Below are 8,707 nucleotides of genomic sequence, written 5' to 3'. Positions count from 1 at the left end.
GCCTGGGCTGCCTCCACCGGCTGCAGGGCTCCTGGTTCTACATCCACGGCGCCTTCTACCACCTGGCCAAGAGGCTCACCGGAGTCACCTACGTGAGTGCGGGCGCCGCCGCCCTGACCCGGGCGCCTGCGGGGGGCTGGCTCTTCAAGGCCTCTGGGCGAGCTGTCCTGGGGCTGGGCCCAAACCCTCCACTGGGTTTTGTTGGTTCGCATTTTACTAAAGAAAATAGAAAACAAGGAAGTTTAGTTTCCACAAACCCCGAGGGTGCGGCAAGTCTGCCTCGGGCCACACCCGGTGCAGGCCCTGCGCCTGCTCCTTCCTCAGAGCACAGGTCTGTGGCCACACCTCCCAGGCTGCCTGACGGTGGGTCACCTGTAGGTGTCTCCTGACGTACATGAGCCCCAATGCTGACAGCACCCGCTAGTCTTCCCTAGTCTTTGCCGCCTGCTCTGCTGGAGGACACTTCACACCCTCCTGTCCCAGTTCCCTGCCCCAGTCACCTAGGAGCCGCCCTGGGACCTGCCTGCCCACCAGCGGGTCCCCGGCCAGAGGGTCCTGGCTGCTCCCAGCATTGTGCTCCCTGTGAGGAAGCCCACCCTCCCCCTGCCCTCTCACCTCCCTCAGCAGCATGGTCCCGGGCGCGGTGCCTCCCCCGGGTCAGTCTCGTCCCCACGGCTCCGCTGTGTGCTGCCGAGCTGCCGTCACCAAGGAGCCTGGAAACTCGAGGCTCGCCCAGAGGGCGTTTCCCTCTGCGGGGCCCGGGCTGCCGCGGGCTCTTCTCTGCCAGGCACCGGGCCCGGCCCGTCTGCTGACGTGGCTGCCTCCACTCCCCGCCAAGGGAAGGAGGTGGGCAGTGGACATGGCCAGAAGCTGCCCCGTCACTGGCTGCAGGAGGGGCCAGCTGGCACAGTCACGCCAGTGGCACGGTGGTGAGCAGCTGCCACGGGAGCTGCCCTGCCCCACTGGGTGCTCTTCCTCGGGCTTCTTTGCTGGTTCCTTTCTTCTCGGCGTTGGGGTCCCTGGATGTCCCCCCACCCCCAGGTGTGCAGCCAGAGTGGTCAGCTCACTTCTCGCTCCTCTGCTGGGACGAGACCCTGAGCTGTCCAGCAGCGTCCCTGACTGCCCCCCACCTGTGCTCAGCCCTGGGAGGTGCCCCTGCCCTCCTCACTCACCTAAGCCCATGCCATTCTCCGTCCCCCTGTGCACCGAGGGGGCAGGGCTGGGCCTCATTTGACAGGACACTCGAGTGCAGGCAGGGCTGGCCTCCAGGCGGTCCAGTCTGTGCCGGTCGTGACTGTTCCCCCGGCGTCCTTGACAGCTCCGCCTCCACCGCCCACCTGCAGAGGACCTGAGGGCCCGGGCGAGCTACCGGCTGCTGGGCCTGGTCTCCCTGCTGCACCTGGCGCTGTCCCTGGGCCTGCAGCTCTACGGCTTCCGGCAGAGGCAGCGCGCCCAGCGGGAGTGGAAGCTGCACCGCAGGCTGTCTCACCGCAGGTGAGCGGGCGGCACCAGGGCTCGGGGCGGCTCAGCCAGGACTTGGAGGCTCAGTCCTCCCCCTGCACCCCCACCCCCCGCAGGAGCCTCACGGAGGAGAGAGCGGTGTCCCGGACCTCGCTGTGCACCCTGTGCCTGGAGGAGCGCAGGCACTCGACGGCCACGCCCTGCGGCCACCTGTTCTGCTGGGAGTGCATCACCCAGTGGTGCGACACCAAGGTCAGCAGCCCTCGGAGCACAGGTCCCGGGGGACCGCCAGGCGGCCGTCCTGAAACGGGGGAGGGCGGGTGTCTTTAAACCCCCAGGTGGGCAGGTAGGGGGTCGGGTCAGGAGTCCAGGCACCACAACTGCCTGTGGACACTCTGCCAGAAGCATCCGAGCTCACCGCTCCTGGGAGGGTCTCCCTTCCTGGAGGCTCCTGGTCACACATGCCAGACAGGCGCCCAGCATGACGGCCGTGTGGGAGCTCGGGGTGAGGGGCACCGAGCCTCGCCTCCATCTGACCCAGGAGGCCTGGTCCTGCCCCCCCCACCCCTTCATGGCGAGCTCGCCGCACCCAGCATCTCCAGGACGGGGCTGAGGGGAGTGGGAGGGCCACCCGGTGAGGAGGTGAACGGGGCGAGATGCTCACTGTTCACCCCTCGGCTGCCCCGTGGGTGCCTGGCAGGCGAGCAGCCAACCTTGCAGGGCTGGAGGGAGGCCAACCTGGTCTCACCCAGGTGGCCCTTGGGGGTGGGACTGCCCGGCTTCAGGAAACGGGACGGGCGATGGGCACAGGCAGCCCCGTGGGCATCTCAACCCCCGTCCCGTCACCGTGCCAGGCTGGCCGTCTTGCCGGCGGGTCGCTGCTCTGGCTGCAGTTCCCTGCTCTTCCCAGCGCCCGGGTGAGCGCCTTTTCAGGCTGCGGCTTCAAAGACATGCAAACTGTCTTGTGTTACGTTGATGGAGGGGCCAGTGGGGCGCACCCCATGTGACCTCTTCCTCCCCTCCCCCCAGACGGAGTGTCCCCTGTGCCGGGAGAGGTTCCCTCCCCAGAAGCTGGTCTACCTGCGGCACTTCCGGTGACAGGATGGACGGACGGAGCCACCGGCAGCCGCCTGTCAGGAGACGTAATGGATTCTGACGAACTTGCACAGAAACCGTAAAATCCTCTGATTTTTTTATCACAGGAGATGCTGCGCCGGCAGCTCAGGAGGACGAGCTGGGCGGCTGGTCCAAGGCTCCCGGCCAGGTTCAGGCAGGGGCTCCGCTCAGTTCAGTTCCCACCGGCCCCGTGGCAACCCCCTCGCCCCGCAGTGCCAGGCGGTGGCTCTGCAGGGACTCGCTCCCCGAGGCCAGGTCCTAGGCCCTCCCTTCCCCAGACCACAGAGCTGAGGACACACCGGTCCCTTCTGTGATGAGAAGACCAGCCGACATCGGGTGGGCAAGAGGATGTGGCCTGAGTGGGCAAGTGCAGCCCGCCAGCCCCCCACCTACTAACCCTGCCCCCACCACAGCCGCTGCGGGGCGGCCAGGCACAGCCCCTCACGGGCACGGAGACCAGGGCACCCAGCAAGTGCCTCTCCTCACCTGAGGGTTCCCTGTTGACGGTTAGAGGAAGGGAAGGGAGACAGACACATGGACATGACACACGGACCAGTTGCCTCTCACCTGCGCCCCAACCTGGGCCCGAGATCAAACCTGCAACCGAAGTATGTGCCTCTGACCAGACTCGAACCCATGACCATCCAGTCTGTGGGCTGAAGCTCTAACTGCTGAGCCAAACCAGCCTTAATTCACATGTCGAGTCTGTTCCCATTTAGGACACTGGTCTGTCCTGGTCCCTACAGACTGAGATCCCCCCACCCGGGGCTCCTGCTGGGCAGCCAGCTTTTCCGAGTTTCCTAACCCTGAGGCCACAGACCCCCTCAGAGGCCGGCGCTGGGACAGCCGTCACCCATGTCCAGCTACTTCCTGCCACATACTGTATCTTCCAGGTTTTAAACCGTTTAACTTGTGCCAGAGACAGAACTTCGCCCTAAGTCCCCTTAAGAAGCGAATTCCACAGTAGGCCATAGGCTGGGGCCACCCGCCCGGGCCAGGCCCTCGGTCTCCGTGGCACCCCCGCGGCAGTGCAGACGGGCCTGGGCCGAGGCCGCTCCCTAGGGCGAGTTGTCCAGCAACAGACGCTGTTCTCCGCGGGAGTGAAGGTCACGGGCCACTGGCGGGGCCGGCCTGAGCAGCAGACCCCAGACGGGAGGCCCAGGGCAGGCCACCACCAGCCCCGAAATCCTTGACTTACACTCAGCCAAGCGCACAGCTTCCCGCCGCACCGGGCCTAAGCGCTTACAAGGGCGACGGTGTGAGAGGTGAGGCAGTCTGAACTGGCCTCCGCCGGGCAAGGGCGGCTCTGTGGGTCAGAGCCCCGTCCTGGCACCAAAGGGTTGTGGGTTTGATGGGGGGGAGGGGGCACATACAGGAGGCAGCTCACAGCTGTCCCTCTGACATCGATGTATTTCTCCCCCCTCCTCTCTCTAAAATCAAACGAATAAACACGTATCCTGGGGGGAAGTTTTAAAAAGCAGGAGCTCAAGCCCAGAAACGCGGTAACCCCCAATGTCAGAAACCCTACGGCAGCCGGGAAGCTGCTCGGCCGCAGTCTGCACCCGACGTGAGAACGGACGGCGCACAGCTCCGCGCCGCCCCAGCCCTGCCTCGCTCTGCCCACCCTGCGCCTGGGCAGAGGTCCCCGCGGGCGCCTCTGGATAAAGACTCCATGAGAAGGGCACACCGTCTTTAATAAAGTTTGAATTAAAAAGTCACTGAGTAAAGGGGTCACGAGTATGTTTCCATCACATCGGACGTCGGCATGCAGGTCCCAGCTGATCCTCGCAGGGAGCCGGCCGGACCCACAGAACCAGGAACATTCACATTCAGCAACTCTTCACGGATGAAAGAAATAGGTCAAAATAATCTCAAACAATTAAAATATATATTTATAATTCCAGGCCCCAAGAGCAATCACGTGGCTAGGACCAGAGCTTCCAGTCACGAGGCCGGTGGGACCACCTCCGCGAGGCGAGGCTGGGAAGCGGCTGGGACCCAGCATTCGTGCCACCTCGTGAACGCAGCTGCTCCACCGCAGGCTCCGCTGGGCCGGGCCACGGCCGCCTAGGGGGTCCTTCGCCCCCAGCCCCCTCGACTGGCCGCCCAGCCTGACTGACTCATTCTGTCCATTTAAACACCTGGTGTCACTGTAAATGAATCAATGCAATGCAGGTTCCGTGTCAGTTTCCTCGAGAACCTGTTATTTCAGTTACAAATAATTGAAGCTCCTTTTTAAAAAGAAAATCCAACTCCCTCGCCATCAACTACTTTATGTGAAGAAAGAGGCGCTGTTACAACGGCTCAGACGCGCCGAGGGCTCCGGGGGGCGGCCGGGCGGCCGTCTAACTCGCAAACGTCTTGCCCGCGTCCTCCTTCCCCTTGTACGTCCTCTTGCCGTGCGTGAACGGGATGTACCGGTACTTGATCATGTGCTGGGGACAGACAGACAGACACATCGGCGATAAGCTTCCATCCCAGGTGTCACCTGCTGCGGGGCCACCGGGGGCTGGGGAGCAGGGGGTGAGGGGTCGGGGAAAGGTCCCGAGAGCGGGCCGGCCGGGCTAGGAGGCGCCCCGACATCAGTGAGGTGGGCAGTGGGTCGGCCCAGGCCTGTTTTAGGGCAGTTGTGCATAACCCCTGCACCATCCGGCCAGTCCCGGCTCTGACCCACAGGACGCCATGCCCAGGAGGAGGGCACAACCCAGGGCCTTTCCTACCCAGCCCCGTTCCCAACACCGGCCATGGCCCAGAACCGCTGGCAGAGGGGAGCGAGCCCGCACCCCCCCACCACGTCTGCAGAGCTTCCTGCAGACGAGGCAGGTTCCACGTGGCGCCTGCCCTCCCTACGTGCCGTGGCCACTGCAGACGGCACCGCCTTTCCGGGCTTGGCGCCCCTGGGGGTACCTTGATCTGCCTCTTCATGGTGATGCAGAAGAGCATGATGAAGTACATGACCAGGATGGGCCAGAACACCGGAACGTTGAACGCCTCGAAGAAGGTGCAGACCATGGCCACCAGGATGCCCTTGGTGGCCGAGTGCCTGACGGGAGGAGGGAAGGTGAGCGCACGCACACGGGCTGCACGCAGCTGTGTCCTACGCCCCCCAGTCTGACTGCAGTGAGGGTGCTGACGCCGCTCCCCAGGGACCACGAGGGCCAGGCAGCTCCCAGGGCTCCACAGTGCAGCCCGGCCCACGGCCCCACTGAACCGCCTCCTGGGCTCCCCTTCCTACAGAGCAAAGGCCAGCTTCCTCGGGGCTCCCAGGCGCACCCCCAGCATAGCTCAGTCCCCGACACGCCCAGAATACAGAGCAAAGATGTGGTGGCTCACTCCCTTCAGGGTTTTGATCCAACAAATACAGGACAGAGAGGGCACAGAGCCCCCATGCCCCCGACAGTGGAGTTACCAGTCCTCCTGTCACCCTCCCATCACCGCCTCACGCAGATGTCACCGCCTCTAGGGCATCTGGGTACCAGCCAGCCTCGCACCAGAGCACAGCACTTCCCAGGGCGCAGCCGCCCCAGCACCGGTCCCAGGTGGCCCAGCCCCATGTGCGTAGGACACCCAAGCGGACAGGAGCTGGTCCAGCTGCCTCCACCAGAAGGGGTGCCGTGCGTGGAGCAGGACAGGGACTGTTATGCAGCCCACCCTTTGGGGGCAAGCCTGCAACGTTCCGGGAGGCTCTGCCCAAAAGCAACCTCTTTGCTCGTTTCAAAGAGCTTTGGCCTCAACCAGCAACTGGGAGAGGCCACTGGGCAGCAGTCCCCCAGGGCCCTGGGCCCAGCCACGCCCGTGGGCACGGAGCTCCTGCTGGGGTGACAAACGTTCCAGACAGAGGAGGACACCGCTCATTTCTCTGAAACGCCCAACGTGCTGGCTGACGTGAACCAATCGGTCTGTTCCCAGGCTCACCCACCAGCCGCGAGGACAGCAGCGCTAGGGGTTCACTCACCAAAACTTAAACTCCGGGAGCCTCCGGATGAACGGCCGGAACTCCTCGTTCTGTTTGGTTGGCAACGAGGGGCCGTCATCTGAAAGGCAGAAGGTCGGTCAGGAAAGCGCAGCCGCCTCCTTTACTTCCACGACCCATTTCCGTGCCCCCGACGCTCGGGAAGGAGACGGCCTAACGCGAAGCAGCTTCGTGTCATTCCGGCAAGGCAAGGCGGGCCCCCAGCCAAGTCAGAATCAACTCGTTATTTCAGAAAGGTCAAGTGAGAGTTCCTTTTAAAGAAGAACTTGCACATATTTTACAATTCCTTAAAAATTCAACTACACGTGAGTTAAAGTGAGGAACACACCACCCACACCACACAAAGGAGCACGAGGGAGACGGGGCATTCGCACGGGGGCTGAGCCCGCCCAACCTCACCGGTGCCACCCCACCTGAGACAGCTGCCTGCTGCTGCTAGAGGAGCTGTGGCCACAGACATGGCCTCAGGTTCTCCCCACCTCCCCCCAAGGGCCACATCTCGTGGGGTGTGGGCTCCTTTCACGTTTCCACCCAAAAGCCTGTAAGGAGTCGGGGCTCCGGGTCAGCACTGCACAGCCCAGGACACACCGGCGCTTCCTCCCCAGCGAGGGCGTCCTCAGGCGCTGGGACAGGGCTCGCCCTCCCTGCTGCCCACCAGCGGCACTTGCCCTCCCTGCCCAGGAACGGCCCTACCTGCCCACCTGCCAGGAACGGCCGGGGCAGTGGGGCCAAGACCTTCCAGCCCAGGGCCTGGGAACCAGAGCTCCACCCTCCATGGAGCTGGCCGGCGCTCTGGCCTGGTGGCCATCACCAGCCCCGTTGCCATGGGAAGCTCTGGCTACGTGAGTGTGGAGGCGCCTGCAAGCCGGGCGGGTGGTCTCGGAAGGAGCAGACCCTGCACCCCCTCCGCATGCGGCCCCGACACGCTACACAGCCCGGTGCCTCGGTTTCGCCTGCACGTCGGGAGGCAGAGGGAACACCCGCCGCACACGGCTGTCCGTCCGGGGCTTCATGGTCATTCCACGAGCACCTGAACGCCGTGCTCCAGGCCCACAGGGGGCGTTTCCGGAGGACAGAGCGGCCCTGAGCAGCACGCGGGGGCGCCTACCTGAGTCCTCCATCAAGGACGGGTCCACCTTGGGAGACAGGAAAGCGATGAAGAGGTTCAGGTGGTAGATCCCCAAGGCGTAGGTCACGATGTACCAGCCCTGGGGGAGAGGAGCAGGTCAGGCGCCCAGCCGCACCCTGACCGCGCCGGGGTGCCCGGCAGACGCCAGACCGCGGGCCAAACTGAGAGCGGACACGTTCCTCGCGGCAGGGGGGTCACAACGAGGGACAACAAAGTGGCGACTGTCCACGGGGTCAGTTTTCTGCTCTCTGTGTCTTCACAGTGGACAAGCCAGAGGGCCCGTCAGAGGCACACACCCCTGAAGCCACCAGCTCCTGGGAGCGCAGAGGGAGGTTCCTCAAGGCTGTGCCGGGGCCGCGTCCATGTTTGCGGCCCCTCCGCTGCCGGCACGGGCCGGCTGACAGCCCCGCTGCACCTCACATCTGTGCTCACACTGAGGAGTGCCTTCCTCTCTCCCAGCAGGAAATCAAGAAAGCGGGTAAGAATGTTCTAGAGCCCGATGTCCTCGGGAACGAGGCGGGGGAAACCCTGCAGGACGTGCACACACTTACCTGCACCTGAGCTCACTTTCGAAAGCCTGGCCACCCTCCAGGTCAGAGCGGGCCCAGGCGTGGGTGCCAGTGACCGCGCAGCTCCGCGCAGGTGTGACTGGAACAGTCACGTGACCCCGCCCAGCTTCTCTCATTCTTCCCATTACAGAACGGACCGAGTTCCCACTAAAGCCAATGGCAGTGAATCCACCGGAATCGCAGGTGTCCCGTCCCGCAGACCCCGTCCTGCTGCACTGGCCCAGGAGCCCCGGGGGGCGGACTGGCGGGGACACGTCCAGGAACAACACCCAGGGCGAGTTTCCACTCTGCGCCTGTGGGACCATCCGCAGCCTGGACACATCGGCGCCCAGCAAACGCCGTGTCCCCCGAGGAGCACGGCCTCCTGTCCCAGGCCGCGCCTGGGAGGAGCCCGCATGGCCAGGAAACACCTTCCTGCTCCAGAGAAAACACCGGACGAGGCCTGAGCCTGGAAGCTCG

At 64.4% G+C, this 8,707-nt stretch overlaps 2 protein-coding genes across 2 annotated transcripts in view; one reads left to right on the top strand and one right to left on the bottom strand.

The window, feature by feature from the left end:
• PEX10 (peroxisomal biogenesis factor 10) overlaps positions 1-4,295 on the top strand; it is a gene marked incomplete at its 5' end in the record, with an annotated part of 4,593 nt that extends 298 nt beyond the window's left edge. The window contains 4 exons of the mRNA XM_006772569.2: positions 8-92; positions 1,319-1,494; positions 1,578-1,713; positions 2,491-4,295. Coding sequence (XP_006772632.1) covers positions 8-92; positions 1,319-1,494; positions 1,578-1,713; positions 2,491-2,559 — 466 coding nt within the window. The remainder of the gene's footprint in view (positions 1-7; positions 93-1,318; positions 1,495-1,577; positions 1,714-2,490) is intronic.
• Positions 4,255-8,707, bottom strand: part of RER1 (retention in endoplasmic reticulum sorting receptor 1) — a 6,113-nt gene continuing 1,660 nt past the window's right edge. The window contains exons 3-6 of the mRNA XM_006772538.2: positions 7,659-7,758; positions 6,533-6,611; positions 5,485-5,620; positions 4,255-5,012 (exon numbers count right to left, since the gene is read on the bottom strand). Of these exons, the coding sequence (XP_006772601.1) occupies positions 4,923-5,012; positions 5,485-5,620; positions 6,533-6,611; positions 7,659-7,758 (405 nt within the window). The 3' untranslated portion in view covers positions 4,255-4,922. The remainder of the gene's footprint in view (positions 5,013-5,484; positions 5,621-6,532; positions 6,612-7,658; positions 7,759-8,707) is intronic.

This window comes from Myotis davidii, unplaced genomic scaffold (genome assembly GCF_000327345.1).
Source record: "Myotis davidii unplaced genomic scaffold, ASM32734v1 scaffold586, whole genome shotgun sequence".
In the NCBI taxonomy this organism is placed as follows: domain Eukaryota; kingdom Metazoa; phylum Chordata; class Mammalia; order Chiroptera; family Vespertilionidae; genus Myotis; species Myotis davidii.
This window is presented reverse-complemented; position numbering and strand designations above follow the sequence as displayed.